At 25.3% G+C, this 19,124-nt stretch overlaps 1 protein-coding gene across 6 annotated transcripts in view; it reads left to right on the top strand.

Annotated features, from left to right (window-relative positions):
- The window catches only part of LOC122507810, a 262,525-nt gene that overhangs the window by 240,197 nt on the left and 3,204 nt on the right, over window positions 1–19,124 (top strand). For all 6 annotated transcript variants that reach the window (XM_043620730.1, XM_043620729.1, XM_043620727.1 and 3 more), the window contains 5 exons: window positions 1,506–1,975; window positions 5,300–6,354; window positions 9,046–10,676; window positions 12,933–13,053; window positions 13,679–15,544. In XM_043620730.1, coding sequence (XP_043476665.1) covers window positions 1,506–1,975; window positions 5,300–6,354; window positions 9,046–10,676; window positions 12,933–13,053; window positions 13,679–15,544 — 5,143 coding nt within the window. The remainder of the gene's footprint in view (window positions 1–1,505; window positions 1,976–5,299; window positions 6,355–9,045; window positions 10,677–12,932; window positions 13,054–13,678; window positions 15,545–19,124) is intronic.

Below are 19,124 nucleotides of genomic sequence, written 5' to 3'. Positions count from 1 at the left end.
AATAATTAAATTCTTTCGTGAAATTTAAAAAAAAAAATTTCTAAATTTGAACAGTAATAATTAATTTTGTACTTAATAAGTCAATTTTTTAAATTTTGATTATGAAATTATTTAATTTAATTTTTATTTACTTCATTTTTGACTGCAAGTGTGCATTGGGAATAAAAGAGAATAAAAAAATTGTGCAGATTTGAGGCAATAAAATTTGAAAAGTATTTGTCCAAGTATTGTGCCAAGTTGGACGGGAATATTTTATTACAAGAACGGAAATAGCAGAGTTCAGCAGTTCAAATCGCTTAGTATCTGATGTGCGAACAGAACTTTCCTTCAAGTGCACCTCATTTATAAATCATGGCCGGGGAACTCGGTTTCGCCAGTCAGATTGACTGGAAATTATGCAGGTCGTATCGCGTTCTATTTAAATACACTTTTTAGCTTCTAACAAAAATCGCAGTAGTTCAATTATAAAGAGGAATTCTTCAACAAAGAAAAAAGAAAAGAAGAAAATAATAAATCAAATTTCTATTCTTCTCCTATCAACTTTGCGATAATTTTCAATTAAATACATTTCTACTTTCATTTACATTTATTTTACTAAAAATAAAATTAACAAAATAAAATAAAAATTCGTGATACTAAATAAAAATAAAAAACTGTTTAATTTATAGAAAGTTATTTTTTATTCATTACAATTTTTTTCAAATTCAATTATTTTCAATCATTTCAATTACACAATTCTAAAAAAATATTTCAATGTAATGTTTTGAAGCTAATTTTCATCAATATTTTCATTTTAAAAATATTTCATTAAAATTTTTGAAAATTCAATTATTTTCAAAAATTGAAGTTAAAATTCTTTAAAATTCGCTTCAAAATTCCTCTTTCAAAATTTTAATGAAATACTTAAATAGAATCAATTGTTTTCAATGAAAATGTACAATATTTTAATTATTTAAAAACTTTTGTGTCATATATTTCAAAAATTTAATTATCCTAAAAAATTTGATTAAAATTTTTCTATTTTGAATTATTTGACTATACAGTAATTGTTTATTTGAATCAAATAAATGTTCTGTATATTTGAATCGAATAGCTTTGTTTCAAATTTGATTCAAATCATTTTTTTATGTAAAGTAATAGTAGAATATAAAAATAGCAAAATAGTAAAAAAAAATAAAAATAGGAAAAAATGATTGAAACAAAAAGAAGTGAATTTACAAAAAAAATTCACCAAAAGAATTCACAATTTCGTTCATGATTGGTGTCGGTGACATCATTTTATTTAATGAATTCACATACACACTTGGAGAATGACGACCCTATTTTAACTCTCTATTCGAGCCGGTTTACATTTTGCCTGCGGTTATAACATTCAGGACGAATTTTTTTTTTTTTCCACAACAAAATCGATTTTATGAAATTTTCTCAAAAAAAAGGAATATTTAAATTTTTTTCCAAAAAAAAAAAATCAAGTTTCTAAACGTTGTTTTTTCTTTTTTTTGCAGAGACCCACACTGTGGCGATGACAGACCCGCAGTTGACGAATAACAACAACAATAACGATGGCGAACCAAAGTACCTGCACAAAAAATTCAAAAAAATGGCTTCAACCGAAGTCAGCCAAAATGTGGAGGCTCGAAAGGAAGCACCTGCCGAGGCACCACCACCGCCGCCGCCAGCACCGGCACCAACACCAACTTCCGAGAGCGAGAAGAAAAAGGAGGTAGCATCCGCACAGGAATCCGCGGATAGTGAGCCGATAGTCGAGGTGAAAAAGAGCGGCTACGTTTGCTCTTATTGTAAACTCTCCTGTGCCAAGCCCAGTGTTCTTCAAAAACACATCCGGGCTCATACCAATGAAAGGCCTTATCCCTGCGTTCCCTGCGGATTCGCCTTCAAAACAAAGTCCAATCTCTACAAGCACTGCAGGTCGCGGTCCCATTCTCTCAAACTTGAGGGCACCGAAGCCAACAAGGTGAGAGAAATTCTATATTTTTTTTTCTATTAATTCAATCATGTCTCTCAAGTTCTCAACTTTCCAATGAACGAAATTTATATTCATTTCGTCTTCAAATTCAAATATTTATTGCAATAATATTCAGCATGTTTTGCAAGGATTGAGAAAAAAATCCCCTGGTTTTCCCCTTATTTCTGCTTTTTCGAGACAAAAATATGATTAATAACATATTTAATAATAAATTAATTTTGATGCCAAACCGGGAATTTTATCACCAAATTAAAAAAGGTTTTATTATTTTAAACTGTTTATAAAAAATCGCTTTTTATTTTAATTTCTATAGATATTTATACTGTTCTCTAAATTTTAATTAGTTAAAAATAATTAATTTTATAGTAAACAATCAGTCACTGATTCAAATATAAAATGTAAATAAATTTTTTAAAAAGTTATCGAATTAATAGAAATTTTGTGAAATTCAATTGAAAATAATAAAATTTCTTAAAGAATTTCATTAAAAAGTTTTTAACAAATTAAATTTTCAAAGTATTTTAATTTAATAATAGATAAATAATTGAATTTTATAAAGAGTCACATTCTAATAATATATTCATGTTTCTAAGTGCCAAGATTAATAATCAAAATTTTTATTAGTTAATTTAAAAAAAGATTCACACTTAAATTTCCTTAATAAAATTGAATTTTCGCAAAGTTTTTTTGAAAATTCTGAAAAATAAGATTTTTGAAATTTTTCAATTCTGTTGTTTCAAGATAATTGAATTTTTATAAACAAATAATTGGAAATTTTCGAAAGAATTGAAATTTCTTTACATTCTATTAAAAAAAAACTAACTTCTTTTAAAGAATTTTATTAAAATTTTTCGCTATAATTCAATTATTTTCTAAAAAAAATAAAATGTTTTATACGAATTCAATGATTTTTATAAATAATAAAATTCTTTTTAGGCGAATTCAATTATTTTTATAAATAAAAATACTAGTCGCAGAATTTCAATTATTTTTGCTACAATTATTATTCATAAAAATTTTATTAAAATTCGTCGAACGAATTAAATCATTTAAAAATTTTTTTCATAACATTCTTTATGAGAATTCAATTCTTAGAAACATTCAATTATTCATTTTTTTTATTTTTGTATTTAAATAATTGAATTCTCTTAGAATTTTTTTAATAAAAATTGATCTAAAAATGAATTTCAGTTGAAATTTTAATTAATAATTGAATATTAAAAGCAATAAAATATTTAGCGTGAATTTTTAGAAATAATTGAATTTTGAAAAGGTTTCAGAATAAAATCTTTGAAGATCTAAATTTTTCATACTTTTAACTAGGAATCCAATCAAATTAATTTTTTGAAAAAGTTAAATTGCATTTTTTTAAATTATTAGTGATTTATATTTTTTTTACATATATTTAATTAAAGAATTTCCGAATAATCGAAATTTTGTAAAAAATTGAAACGTAAACAAATGAATTTTGAAAATTCTCAAAGAATTTAGTTTTTGGAAGAAAATTAGTTTTAATTAAAGATAAGAATTGTTAATTAAAAGTATGAAAAATTCAGATTTTCAAAAACTTTAATTTGAAACCTTTACAAAATTCAATTATTTCTGAAAATTGCAATTATTAGTAAATTCTCCAAAATTCAATTATTATCTGAAACTTTAACTGAAATTAATTTTTAAATCAGTTTTTATTAGAAAATTCTTCGAGAATTCAATTATTTAAATACAAGCATAACTAATTTATTCAATAATTGAATGTTTCTTAAAATTGAATTCTTATACATAATTTTATCAACAAATTTTTAAATAAATGAATTCTCTCGACGAATTTTAATAAAAATTTTTAAGAATAATTACATTGTCCAAGGAATTCGATTAAAAATGTATTAAAAATAATTGAAATTCTGTAATGAGTTTTATTATTTATGAAAATAATTGAATTATTGCGAAGAATTTTATAAAAAAAATTTTAAACAATTGATATTTTTTAGAAAAAATTTATTCAAATTTTAGTTTAAATAATTGAATTTCTGTGAAATTATTATTTTTTTGGAAAATAATTGAATATTCGACTGGAAAATTATCAAAATTTTTGTTTAATAATTGAATTCTTTTGAAAAATTTTATCATTTGTCATTGAATTAAGAAAAATGTTAAAAAATAATTGCAATTTTGCCATGAATTTTATTTAAAGTTTCGAAAATAATTGAATTTTATCATTATTTTATTTTTCAATTTATTTTGTGAATTATTTATGAAAATAATTGAATTTTGCAATGAATTTTATTAAAATTTTTATAGTTTTATTATTCATGAAAATAATTGAATTATTGCGAAGAATTTTCTAAAAAAAATGTCAAACAATTAATTTTTTTTTAAATTTATTTAAATTCTAGTTTAAATAATTGAATTTCTATGAAATTATTAGTTTTTTGCAAAATAATTGAATATTCGTCTGGAACAATATCAAAATTTTTGTTTAATAATTGAATCCTTTTGAGAAATTTTATTAAAATCGTAGAATATTGAAAATCATTGAATTAAGAACATTTTTTGAAAATAATTGAAATTTTGTCAGGAAGTTTATTAAAAGTTTTAAAAATAATTTAATTTTATTATTTATGAAAGTAATTGAATTTTGCAATGAATTTTATTAAAATTCCGGAAAATAATTGAATTTTGTCGAAGAATTTTGCTATTCATTTATAAGAATAATTGAAATGTGACAATTTTTTTTAGATTTTTAAAAAATAATTGAATTTCTGCGAAGAATTTTATTAATTTTGAAAATAATTGAATTCTTGTGATGAATATTAGTATTTATGAAAATAATTGAATTTTGCAATAAATTTTATAAAAATTCCTGAATATAATTGAATTTCGGCGAAGAAAAAATTTATTTAAATTGTAGTTTAAATAATTGAATTTCTGTGAAATTATTATTTTTTTGGAAAATAATTGATTATTTGTCTGGAACATTATCAAAATTCTTGTTTAAAAATTGAATTCTTTTGAGAAATTTGATTAAAATCGTAGAATGAAGTTATTTATGTTTTCAAATAATTTTACAATTAAAGAAATTCGTAAATAAATGTAAAAATTAATTTTTTTGAGTATCTAATAATTTTTAGAATGAATCAGAATATTCTTTATGGTCGGGGAAAAAGTGAAAATTTTGTCTGGAAATCAGGGAGAAACATAATTAAAATTTTGTGGCAACCGTGATTATTATTGCATTATTATTTTTATGTTTCTATATTTTTATTACATAATAAAACTAAATTTGAATTTTTCGTTTTTTTTTCTTTTGAATAGGTATCAGAAGATTCGGACATAAGTCTATCGGACAGTGCGAGCAATGGAACGGGAACACCGCCTCCGCCGCCAACTTTAGCACCGAGCTCCTCCTCATCGACTATAAAGACTGTTAAGACTGGCAAGATATATAAACCCAAGTTCCATACAGCTTTGCATAATGCGAGCAATGAGACTGAGACGTCTTCCAATTCCTCCAGCAGTAGCAGCTCCTGTTCCTCAACTAACATGACACCGAATAATGTTAAACCAAATGCGGAGCGACTGCAGGAGCACATAGATAAAATAATCAGCGACAATCAGGTTATTGTCGAGTCGGTTGATCCACGTTTGCACAAACTCATGCAGCGACAGCAGAGTCTAGTTGAAATCAAGCACCACACCGAACAGCCATTAAATCTCTCCTCGGGCGATGAATCAACAATTCGAAAACGATGCTACAGCGATAGTTTTGCTCAAGACGGCGGCGGCGGCTGCGGCAAAGATTCACAGCAATTAAATAACGATACTTCCATTATTAAGGATCTCCTATTAAAAGCAGGTGATCGCCAATCAAATCACGACGACAGTAATGACAGTAATGATAATTTTGTCTGTCAATTCTGTAAAATCTCCTATATGAGCGCCGATAATCTCGAGGCGCACAAGAAATTCTATTGTAAAGGTGTCATGAGTCCCAGACGAGGAGACTTTCAACTCGATTTAGATAAAAGGGACAACAACGAGTACGATCCCAAGGTTGATTATTACAGTCTTCAACCGCTGCAATCGCCTGGACCACTTCTTGGTAATACGAGACTCGTCGATGCCTACACACCGCCGGCGAAGAAATCGCGAAACGAACCAATGCCCGGCACATTGCGATCACTCGAGGAATTATCAAAATTCCCAAGACCAAATTCACTGCAAATGTTTGGCGGCGAGGTGCGAATATTGGACAACTCAGGAGAGACAAAGACTATGAGGATCGAACCAAGGAAAACTAGTTCACCCACCAGTGAGCACATTCCCTCCAACAAGTGTGCCACGTCCGAAACATCATCCATCGTCGTCAGGTGAGCTCAAAATTACCATTTCGAAAAAAATGCCTCGACACGATTTTAATGGAAAAAAATCGACTTAATCGATTCAAAATACTTAGAATAGAAAAAAATTTGTTTCCATTAAATCGTTTATTATCGTATATTATTTATTATAATTATCGAGACTTCGCACTCGATAATTAATTTTAAAAAAGTAGCCTTCAAACTAAAAAAAGTAGTAAAAAAGTAGCTATCGAAAAATTAAACTTGACAACAAACAAAAAACTCGTTTTAGACACTTCACAAAACTGACAAAAATTCCATTCTATATTTTATTTTCCTCACTTTTTTCTAATTTTCATCAAAAATATTTACTTCTTTCTTATTCTGCTAATAAATTGAATTCATACAACCAATTTTATTATTCATTAAAGAATTTAAAACTTTATAAAAATAATTTAATTCTTGCGAAGAATTTTATAAAAAATTTTAATAATTAATTTCTGTCGACTAATTTTATGTAAATTCTAATGTAAATAATTGAATTCCTGCGAAATTTATATTATTCAGGAAAATAATTTAATTCTTATGAAGATTTTTACAAACAACTTTTTTAAATAATTGAATTCTGTTTAGAAATTTTATAAAAATAGTAAATATTGAAAATCATTGAATTGTGAAAAGTTATCAAAAATAATTAAATTTTACAAAGAATTACATTAAAATTTTTGCAATAATTGAATGTCTGTGTGGCATTTAATTAAATTTTTTTTGAAAATAATTAAATTCCTAAAAAGCATTTTATTATTTATGAAAATAATTGAATTTTGCAAAGAATTTTATTAAATTTTATTAAAATAATTGAATTTCCAAGAAGAAATTTATTACTATTAAATGTAATATTAAATTCTCGTGATGAATATTGTTATTAATGAAAATAATTGAATTTTGCAAAGAATTTTAATAAAATGACTCAAAATAATTGAATTTTCGGTAATAATTTGGTTATTTATCGACATAATTGAATACTTTTGAAGAATTATTTATGTAAATATTTGAATTCTTGGGAAGAATCATTTATGCAAATAATTGAATTCTTGGGAAAAATTTTATTAAAATCTAAAAGAATAATTGAATTGTTTCAAAAAAATTTAATTGAAATTGAATTTAAAATAATTGATTGAATATTTTTATTAAAATATTTGAAAACAATGTGAAAAATTCTAATACTTTTGTAAATAATTAAATTTTTCCAAAGAATTTAAAAAAAACATTTTTTAAATAATTGATTTTTTCGATGGAATTGAAATTAAATTTTTAAGAATAATTCCATTTTTCAGCAATTCCTGTAAAATTGTATTAAAAATAATTAAAATCCTGCAATGAATTTTATTATTTATGAAAATAATTGAATAGCTGCTTAGAATTTTAATAAAATTTTCAAAAATAATTGAATTCCTGAGAAGAATTTTATTATTTATGAAAATAATTGAATTCTTGCGAACGATTTTATTAGAATTTTTATAAAATAATTGAATTTCTAAGAACAAATTTATTACTTGTAAAAATAATATTAAATTCTTGTGATGAATGTTGTTATTAATGAAAATAATTGAATTTTGCAAAAAAATTTATTAAAATGGTTAAAAAGAATTGGATTTCTGTAAAACAATTTTGTTATTTTTGAAAATAATTGAATTCTTCATAAGAATTTTATTAACATTGTTTTAAATAATTAATTTTTTCGAACTTTTTATTTTAAATAGTAATTTAATTCTTGTGGAAAACTTTATTTGTGAAAATAATTAAATTTTTCGATTAATTAATTTAAAATGGTACTAAAAATAATTGAAATTCTTTGATGACTTTTATTATTTATGAAAATAGTTGAATTCTTGCTGAGAATTTTATCACAAATTTTTTTAAATAATTGAATTTCCATAAAAATAAATGTTATTATTAGTGAAAGTAATTGAATTATTCTGAAGAATTGTATAACAATTTTGTTAAATAATTGATTTTTTTGAAAATAATATTCTAAATTAATTGAATTCCTGTGAAAATTTTATTATTTATGAAAATAATTTAATTTTTCGATTAATTAATTTAAAATAGTACCTATTAAAAATATTTGAAATTCTTCGATGAGTTTTATAATTTGTGAAAATAATTTAATTCTTGATTAGAATTTTATCAAATTTTTTTTTAGAAATTGAATTTCCATGAAAAATGTTATTATTAGTGAAAGTAATTGAATTATTGTGAAGAATTGTATAACAATTTTGTTAAATAATTGATTTTTTCGAAATTATTTTGAAAATGCTATTCTAAATTAATTGAATTCCTGTGGAAATTTTATTATTTAAGAAAATAATTAAATTTTGGATGAATTTTATCAATATTCTTTTTTAAATAATTTAATTCTTTTGCGGAATTACATGAAAATGCTAGATTTTGAAAATAATTGAATCGTTTTAAAGAATTTGATTATAATTTTTGAGAATAGTTTTTTTATTTCTAGTATTAGCGAATTTAAAGTAGTGGAAATTCTAAATAAAAACAGAAATAATAGCTTTTAGAGGCTGAAATCTAAAAAAAATATTCAAAAAGTAGTAAATAGTAGGTTTTATTAGATGAGTGTGAAACCTGTACCTAAACTTGCAAACTTCACCAATGTGAAGAATGATTTATTAATTTTTAATTTCTTTAAATTTTTGTTTCCAGATCCGGTCTTCATTCCGGTGGGACAATGGTGCACAAACCACCAGGTTGCAGTACACCGGACACAGCATCAAACTCATCTTCCATATCTCTACCAGATAATTCGAAACTATTAGCGCCCATTGTACCAAACATATCAACAACAAATTTAGCGCCCACAATGACGTGCTACAATTATCTGGAACCACATTTGAATCCATTAACAAACATCACTGCCTACAATCCACTGACATTACCGCAAGCAGGAATCGCCAGTATTCTTCACGGTGGTAAAGTAATACCATACGTTCCCGGTATGCCCGGTCCACACACACTGACCAATTCACCCTCCGTAGACATATCCCCCTCAACTCTAACTCCGGGTGATGCAGCAACTTATAAAGTGATACCCGGCATGCCGGGCCTCCACATGATTCCACAGCCATTGAATCTCGCCAGTCCCGTGAAAATCCACCCTCAAAATGTCCCCGAAATTCCCGGCCCCCACGATACAACACTCAATCAGCCACTCGATCTTGCCAACAATAAATCCTCGAATTTCAAAACACCGGATGGTAATCGTCATTTAGGCAAAATTCCCTCGGAAAAATACCGAAGTTGTAAATCGCCATCGTTAATTATCACCGATGACGATCGTCACTCCAAGAATAATCCTATCAGTAACAAAACTAAAGAAGAAGAGCTCGCCTTCGAACAAAGTCCAAAGATCGATAAAGTATTCAATTATTCGAGGTTTGACGACAAGTCACCAAATTCCTACACAAAATTGAGATTCGAGAATAGAAAGCGACACTCGACCTGGAGTGTTGAGGAATTGGAGGAGAGAACCTCCTCCGTCGATATAAATCCAGAGAGAAATTCACTCGACAGGCCAACGACACTCAAGAGTCCCGTCTCTAAAGATCCAATTCTTCCACATGAAAATGGTCGTTTCAAACTAAACGGCGCCAAGGTCAAGCCCGAAACATCATCGCCAGTCATACTCGTCAATCTCGACACCAACAAACCGGAAATACGAAATAAATCACCAGTGATAAATCACGATACAATTTCGAAAATAGACAACAAAGTGGAAATAAAATGGAACGACACGGACAATGAAGAGTCGAGTAATCCGAAATTTTTACGACCCACTTCATTGCCATTAAAACCGGGGACATTTACCCCTAAGAAACATCATGGAATAACGCCAACGGCAAATACATTACCGCTGATAAGTCCCGAGACACCGAGACAGAGGAAGTCGTATGGACAAGTTTTTTTCAATGGACACGCTTACACTTATCTTGGTCTAAAGTGTTCGACACGATTGTATTATTGTACATTGAATAGACCGCAGCCAATGTACGTTATGCAACAGCACAGTTTGTCAATGTATTCTAACTGGAAGATTTGTAAAGATTCACCGCCGGATGTCGATATGGCCCATTACGATTCGCGTCATAGACCTCAGAATTACAGTATTGCCTCGACTAAACAAGAGGATATTATGACTCATTCGTCGCGGCGACCAACAACGCCGATTAGCTCTGACAGTGGATTGGAAAATGATAACCAGGAGAAAGCGAAGAGGGTCAAAATTTTCGATGGGGGCTTCGAGAGTAATGAGGATTACACGTACGTTCGTGGTCGAGGTAATTCAATTTCCACATTCATTTTTATATTTCTCAGGCTTGCCACAGGTCTGGGAATTCAGGAAAAAGTCAGGGATTTTTATTAAAAGTACTGGAAAAAATTAAATGTTTAGAATTTATAAGAAAATTCTGAATTTTTCTGTCTATTTGTTTGCCTCATAAACTATGAAATTACCACGAATTCTAAACAAAACCTTAAATTTTTTCTATTTTTGACAATAATTTATATTAAATAACTTAATTCTATTGAAAAACTGCAATAAAGTTATTATATTACTTATAAATCATTTAATGAAGTATTTTTTTGAAAACTTCTAATTTCAATTCTGTTGAAATTAGTTTCAATTTTAAAAGTAATAACGAATTTTTTTGAAAGAATTTAACTATATCTTAATAACTGTCAAATTTTTTTTCAGAAATTCAATTATTTTCAGAAATTTTAAAATTCTCATCAACAATATTCAATTATCTTTATAAATTCAATTATATTCGCAGGAATTTTAATAAAATTCATTACAAAATTCAATTACTTTCATAAATAATATTATTCATCACAAGAATTTAATTATTTACAAAATAATTGAAAAATAAAATAATAAAATTCAATTATTTTCAAAAATGTTTCTTAATTCAATGATAATAATCCGGGTTGACTCAAAAATTTAATTATGTTTTTCCCTGATTTCAATTATTTTTATAAGTAGCAAAATTCTTCGCCGAAATTCAATTATATTCAGGAATTTTTTATAAAATTGATTGCAAAATTCAATTATTTTCATAATTACTAATATTCATCAGAAGAATTCAAATATTTTCAAAATTAATAAAATTCTTTGCAGAAATTCAATTACTTTCATAAATAATAGTACCTATTCATCACAAGAATTCAATAATAAAATTAAATTATTTTCAAAACTTTTAATAAAATTTCTTAAAAGGATTCAATTATTAAACAAAAATTTTAATAATGTTCCCAGACAAATAATCAATTATTTTCAAAACTTTTAATAGAATTCATGGCAAAATTTCAATTGTTTTCAAAAATGTTTCTTAATTCAATTATTTTCAATATTCTACGATTTTAAAAAAATTTATCAAAAGTATTCAATTATTAAACAAAAATTTTAATAATGTTCCAGATGAATATTCAATTATTTTCCAAAAAAATAATAATTTCACAGAAATTCAATTATTTAAACTAGAATTTGAATAAATTTTTTCCAAAAAATATCAATTGTTTAAAATTTTTTTATAAAATTCTTCGCAATAATTCAATTAATTTCATAAATAATAAAACTCATTACAGAATTTCAATTATTTTTAATACATTTTTAATCGAATTCCTTGGACAATGTAATTATTCTTAAAAATTTTATTAAAATTCGTCCAGAGAATTCATTTATTTAAAAATTTGTTGATAAAATTATGTATTAGATTTCAATTTTCAGAAACATTCAATTGTTGAATAAATTATTTTTGCTCATATTTAAATAATTGAATTCTCGTAGAATTTTCTAATAAAAAGTGATTTAAAAATTAATTACAGTTAAAGTTTTAGAGAATAATTGAATTTTGGAGAATTTACTAATAATTGCAATTTTTAGAAATAATTGAATTTTGTAAAGGTTTCAAATTAAAGTTTTTAAAAATCTGAATTTTTCATAATTTTAATTAACAATTTTTTGGAACTAATTTTCTCCTAAAAGCTTAATCGAAATTTTTTAAAATTATTTCAAGTTTTTGTTTTATAATGTTTATTTAATTGAAGAATTTACGAATAATCGAAATTTCACGTAAAATTTAATTGTAAACAAATGGATTTGACAATTCTCAAGAAGAACTTTTTGAAAAATTATTATTAAAAATAATTGATTTATAAGAGAATTTTATTCAAAAATTCTAAAAAATAATAATTAAATTGAAATGATGAAAATACTTTTGCATTTCAAAATTTGTATTTATATAATAAATTTTAATTTTTGCTAAATATAAATTGACATAGTAAAAAATATTTTCATATTAATTTTTATTTAACTCAATTAAATAAAAATTGTGAGAAATAAAAACATTTCATGTAAATGCGGTAATAAAAATTTTGCTTCATTTTAATTTTTCACCAATTAAAAATAAGTTTCGTTAAATAAAAATTCGAGGAAATGAAATAATTTTATCGTTAATGAAAATTACCGTTAATTGCAATTGTTGTAATTTAATTGATTTGGTAAATTTTAATCTAATTTTTCATTCTAATTGCAGGTCGTGGAAGGTACGTTTGCGAAGAATGTGGTATTCGTTGCAAAAAACCGTCAATGCTGAAGAAACATATCAGAACACACACCGATGTCCGGCCATACACTTGCAAACATTGTTCTTTCAGGTAAAAAATCGGAAAAAATTTCGAATCAATAAAAAAAAAGAAATTCCTTAATTTAAATTCGATTCTCTTATTCAAAATTTTCTAAAATCGATTATTTGTACTGCTAATGGAAAAAATTGTAAAATTTGTTTCGATTTTCAATCTAAGTTTCATTTTCAATTAGAATTAATTATTTTTGGAAATTTAATTAATTGTTTTCGAATTGAAATTAATTATTTTTTTCGAATTTAAATGAATTAGTTTCGAATTTAAATTGTTTTCAAATTAAAATGAATTATTTAAGAATTGAAACTTATTATTTTTGAATTGAAATGAATTGTTTTCGAATTGAAATTAATTTTTTCGGAATTGAAACTAATTATTTTTAAATTGAAATGAATTATTTTAGAATTGAAATTAATTATTTCAGAATTGAAACTAATTATTTTCAAATTTAAATTATTTGTTTTATAATTGAAATGAATTATTTTGAAGTTGAAATTAATAATTTTTGAATTGAAATGAATTTTACTTGAATGGAAATTAATTAGTTTAGAATTTAAATTAATTTCTGTAGAAAAGAAATGAAATATTTTTTGGAATTATATTGGAATTAATGAATTTTTTCTTCAATTTTTCTGTGTAGCTTTAAGACAAAAGGCAATTTGACGAAACACATGAAGTCAAAGGCGCATTACAAAAAGTGCGTCGAACTGGGAATTGTGCCAGTGCCAACAGTTGTTTGCGATGAAAACATTGATAAAGAGGCAATCGCACGTCTAACGGCAGGCGGTGGAAACGCTGAGGAATCATCGTCCGAAGATGATGAGACGGAAGGCGACGAAAGTGAGGAATCCGGCAGCGAGGAACATGAAGCGGCCCAAAGTCTCTTGAGTCTCTCCCAACGTACTTCCGGTCGACTACCAGGTCTCTTGCCATCGGGCAGACCAAGGACATATCCATACACACAAACACTTCCCACTAGTTCAGTGACGACAAGTGTAATTTCAACAGTCGTCAGTTGTTCCACTTCAACGACAATCGTGTCCCAAGGAACATCATCAGTCATTCATAATGAACTCTCGAATAGATATTACTTCCCCTCGAATCGTTCATCATCCGAGGAATCACGATCAAGTGTCATTCAATCATCGATAAAGAATGAATCCGACGTGGAAATGGAATCAGCCAGTGATAATTCGAATACACGACACTCATCATCATCAGCATCATCAGCATCATCATCATCATCAGCAGCATCCTTATCATCCTTATCATCATCACAGCCAATGGATTTGACCATAAAACAAATTTCACAATCCCCCACACAACGAGCAAAGCCAATGGATATTTTAACACCAGTCTCCGAACCTGTTCTCCTGCAAACAATCGTCCAGAGTATGGAGAGATTACCACTTCACGGCAGAGAATGGAAACCAGAGACTGATGGTCACATGCTTCAGGCTTATCTCACCGAGAGACACGTAATGGACAGTAAGATGAAGGAGCAATATCGCGTGGGTAAAATTGACAAGCATATCAAGGAACGGGAATTATACTTACAGCAGCATAATTCAAATCTCAGCGTTGAATCTCATGGTGTACCAACAGTAACATACACTGATCCGACAAAATTACAACAACCCACCGTTCTCGAGTCAAGAATCAAGAATATGTCGAAGCAGGCTTCGGACGATATCAAACACGAAATCAGAGAGAAGATTTATCTGAATAATCTCAACGTTGAAAGGCGTCCATTTGATATTGATTCGATCTACAAGGATAAGGATAATTTATCGCGATCAACGAATTTACGCGAATGCTTTGAACCACGCTCCATCAACACAATACCACCAAGAACAATTGATTATAATTTAATGAATCTTTCCGAAAGGCCAAATTTCGTCATCGATTCAATGAATGAAAAAACATTCATTCAAGACGTAAATAATCGACCCAAGAATGACGTCGATCGTAATTCAATGTTCAATGCAATGAAAATGATGAGGGAAGTCGAGAGACCGCAAACAAATAGATCTCACACACCAGATTTAAGGAACAATGAAATTCGACCACCGAGTCGTGAGATGCGTAACGTGAATCAAGATTTTAGATCGACGATGACGACAACGACGACGACGACACATCCTAGAACAAAACAAGAATTTTCTGGCCAAATGGAAATTGAGGCAAGATCACCGAATAGAGAGACGAGAATGATTGCTGAATATAGAACGACGCCGGAAACTGTTTTACAACCGGCATTACATGAGTCGACGAATTTACATCAGGAATTACCAAGAACACAGGGAATGGATATTCGCGTTGGAGAGAGATTTGATTCAATTGAATTGACCAAGCAGAGCATTAACGAGAGTATTAAGCATTCGATGCAACGAAAAATGGTCGTTGGTGGTCCGCCCTTTAGGATTCCATCGTCAACGGGAGGTAATTCGAAACCTCAAGCGGAATTCCTGCAGCCGTCGAGTGGTCCAACGCCAAATTACGTTAGGTTGGCATATTTACATTATCTAACTAATTTATTTTATTGGAGCCAAATCGGAAATCGGAATCAATTCCCGGCGGGCCCACGTTTTTATTAAAATTTATTAATTTTGTCAAGTTTTCACCAAATGGGGCCCTTACGTGCGAATTTTCCGCTTTCTTAATTTAATCTCGTGTTTATAAATTGTAGAAAATTTTTACAACAGAGATTATACAAGATTCAAAGAGTTTCGGAAATCGGAATATTTTTTTCGAGAACGAAACTTTTCTCTTAAATTAAAAACTTGTATTAGTTTTCTATTAACTATTATATTTTTTTTTTATTTTGTATTATATGAGACTCAAGTCCGCAACGTTTTTAAAAATCAAACAAAGAATTTTTTCTAATTATATTCTTCTTTAATTTCATGTGCATAAATTCTTGAGGAATTGTTACTTATTAATTCAGGGTTGCCACAAATATTTATTTCAAAAAAAGTTAATTATTTACAAAAATCCTTTGCAAGAATTCAATTATTTTTTAAAGTAGTAAAATTTCTCAAAAAAATTCAATTATTTTAATAATTTTAATAATTTTCCCTGATTTCCAAACAAAATTTTAATTTTTCCCTGACCCTAAAGAATATTCTGATTCACTCTAAAAATTATTAGATACTCAAAAAAAATGTTCTATTACAATTAATTACAAATTTCTTTAATTGAAAATTATTCAAAAACATCAATAACTTCTTTTTTAAATTAAATAATATTTAATCAGTATTATTTTTCCGTGGGAATTGAAATTCTTCAAAACATTCAAATTCAAACCTTTTTGAAATTCAACAACTTATAAGAATATTTTATATTTTATTAAAATCCTGCGATGAGTTTCATTATTTGTGAAAATAATTAAAATAATTGAAATAATTGAATTTCGGAGAAGAATATTATTATTTATAAAGATACTTGAAATTTTGACAAGAATTTTTTTTTAATTTTTGAACATAAATGAATTGCTTGGAAGAATTTTATAATTTATATAAATAATTTAATTTCAGTGAAGAATTTTATTATTTATAAAAATAATTGAATTCTTGAAAAGAAATTTGTTAAATTTTGTTTTAAATGATTGAATCATTGCGACAAATTTTATAAAAAATTTTTTTGATAATTGATATTTTTTTAAATTTTATGAAATTTTTTATATTAAATAATTTAATTCCTGTGGAAATTTTATTACTTATGAAAATAATTGAATTAATTCGAAGAAATTTATTACAAATTTTGTAAATAATTTAATTCCTGTAAAATTTGGCCAAAAATTTTATTAAAATTTTTTAAAACAATTGAATTTTAAAGAAGAATTTTATTATTTATGAAGATAATTGAAATTTTGACTAGAATTTTATTATTTATAAAGATAATTGAAATGTTGACTAAAATTTTATTATTTATAAAGATAATTGAAATTTTGACGAGAATTTTTTTAAAAATTTTGAACATAATTGAAAATAATTGAATTTCTGGAATAATTTGTAATTTTTCCAAAATTCAATTTTTTTTTTAGTATTTTTAACTAAAATTCTTCTATCAATCTAGTATTTATGAAAATTGTATGTAAAAATTATTCATTAAATAATTTAAAAGTAATAATTTTATGATAGTTCTTGAAAAATTAATTTATTTTAAAAGAAATTATTGTCAGAAATAGAAAGAATTAAAGGTTTTGTATTAAAATTGTAATTGCTCAAAAATGACATGATTTTGAAGCCAAAATAAAATGAATCGTTGCATTAATTTTTCATTTTTAAAAACATTTGCGGACTTCAGTCTCTTTCTATTATTATTATTATTATCGAGTCAATTTTAAATTTTTCTGTCAAGCTATTTTTTATATAAGTTTTAAAGAATCTTAACACATTTTTTTGTTTTTAATGCAATAAATAAAATGTAGTGAAATAACAATGAAATTCTAGCCAAAAATGAAAATATTTATCATTATTTTTTATATTGCTGCGAAATTGTGTGAAATGATAATAAATGAATTATTTTTTATTTTTTGTTTTTACTAAAAAAATTTTTATTTACAAATACCTTGGAATCTTTTTATAAATTAAGATAAAACTGTGAAAAACCTTAAAATTTTATTTACGAATTGTTTTAATAAAAAAAGATATAAATATTTTTACAAAATCTCTTATAATATGGACAAAAAGTTATTTTATTTACAAATTTGAAATATTTTATAATAAAAAAAAATATATCTAAAAAAATAAATAATTACTATTTGAATAAAATTTTCTAGAATAGGGCCTAAAAATTTTAGGAAAAGTTAATTTATAATTATCTTTATTTATAAATTACTTGATTTTACTAAGATTTTATTCTACTACCCTTTATTGAGATTAGAAAAAATGAGAAAGAAAATGGAAAATAGATGATAAAGAAACCTAATGACTAAAAGCAAAATGTTAGATATGAAAATGCGTCTTTATACAAAGAATATTGATTTTAAAACAAAACTAGTTAAATAGGTGCCATGAAATTTATAATTAATTATATAACACAAATTATTGAGTTTTAAGAAATTTACAATAGGGAATAAATAATATATATTGTATAAGTTTCAAGATATTCAGTATTAATGAAAAATAGTCAAGATAATCTTCAAACATTTCCAAATATTTAGTAATTAATAAAAATCGTAATTAAAAATTTAATAGCAATAAGAATTAGAATAAAATTAGAATTAGTTAAGACCTTAAGTTTTTTGAAATGAAAAAATATGTTATTGAAAACTAGATATTATTAAAATTTAAAAATGTTTATAATAAAATAAGAAATATTGAAATTTTTCAAAAAGCTACTGTAAGTTAATCAATAATATTCCCCAGAATGAAAATATTACAAATTAGATACTAATTTTCTAAATTAAATTATTATTAAAGAATTTATGAGAAAAAAATTCTTTTTTTTAATCAAATATTCCTTGAACCCCTTACGATAATTTCATTCTAAATAATACTAATAAGTAATAGTTATATAAATTTATATTTATAATAAAATAAATAAAATCAATTAAAATCAATAGTCAATATAAATGAAATGCTTAATATTAATAAAATTAAATTTTTTTGTTGATAAAAAAAATCGGTTAATTTTTAATTATGTAATCAATTAATAGTGAGAAATTCCTTGATTAGCTTATAATTTCAGAAAAAGAATCATTTAAAAATGTTCAATATTTCAAATAGAAAAATTTATTGCGTTGCTAAAAATATCAAATTTGTTAATTCAATTTTGGTAAAGTGAAAATTGTTGCAAATCGAAAAAATTCTTTTAAACTTGTATAAAAAAAATTTAATTCTATTTTATATTTACAAAAATGAACAAATTTCTGATAAATTATTTTAAAATAATTATTTTTTAAAATCTATAATTTATAAAATTTTTATTAAAAAATCGAAATTAACTGAAAAAATCAGTCATTTTTATTCAATATAATTGAAATTTAATTTCGTTTATGAATAATAAATTATTAAATAATTGAAATTAAATTAAATTTCAATTATAAATAAATTATTTAAAAATTAATTTAAAAAAAAAAA

This window comes from Leptopilina heterotoma, unplaced genomic scaffold (assembly GCF_015476425.1).
Source record: "Leptopilina heterotoma isolate Lh14 unplaced genomic scaffold, ASM1547642v1 Lhet_51, whole genome shotgun sequence".
Classification (NCBI taxonomy): domain Eukaryota; kingdom Metazoa; phylum Arthropoda; class Insecta; order Hymenoptera; family Figitidae; genus Leptopilina; species Leptopilina heterotoma.
This window is presented reverse-complemented; position numbering and strand designations above follow the sequence as displayed.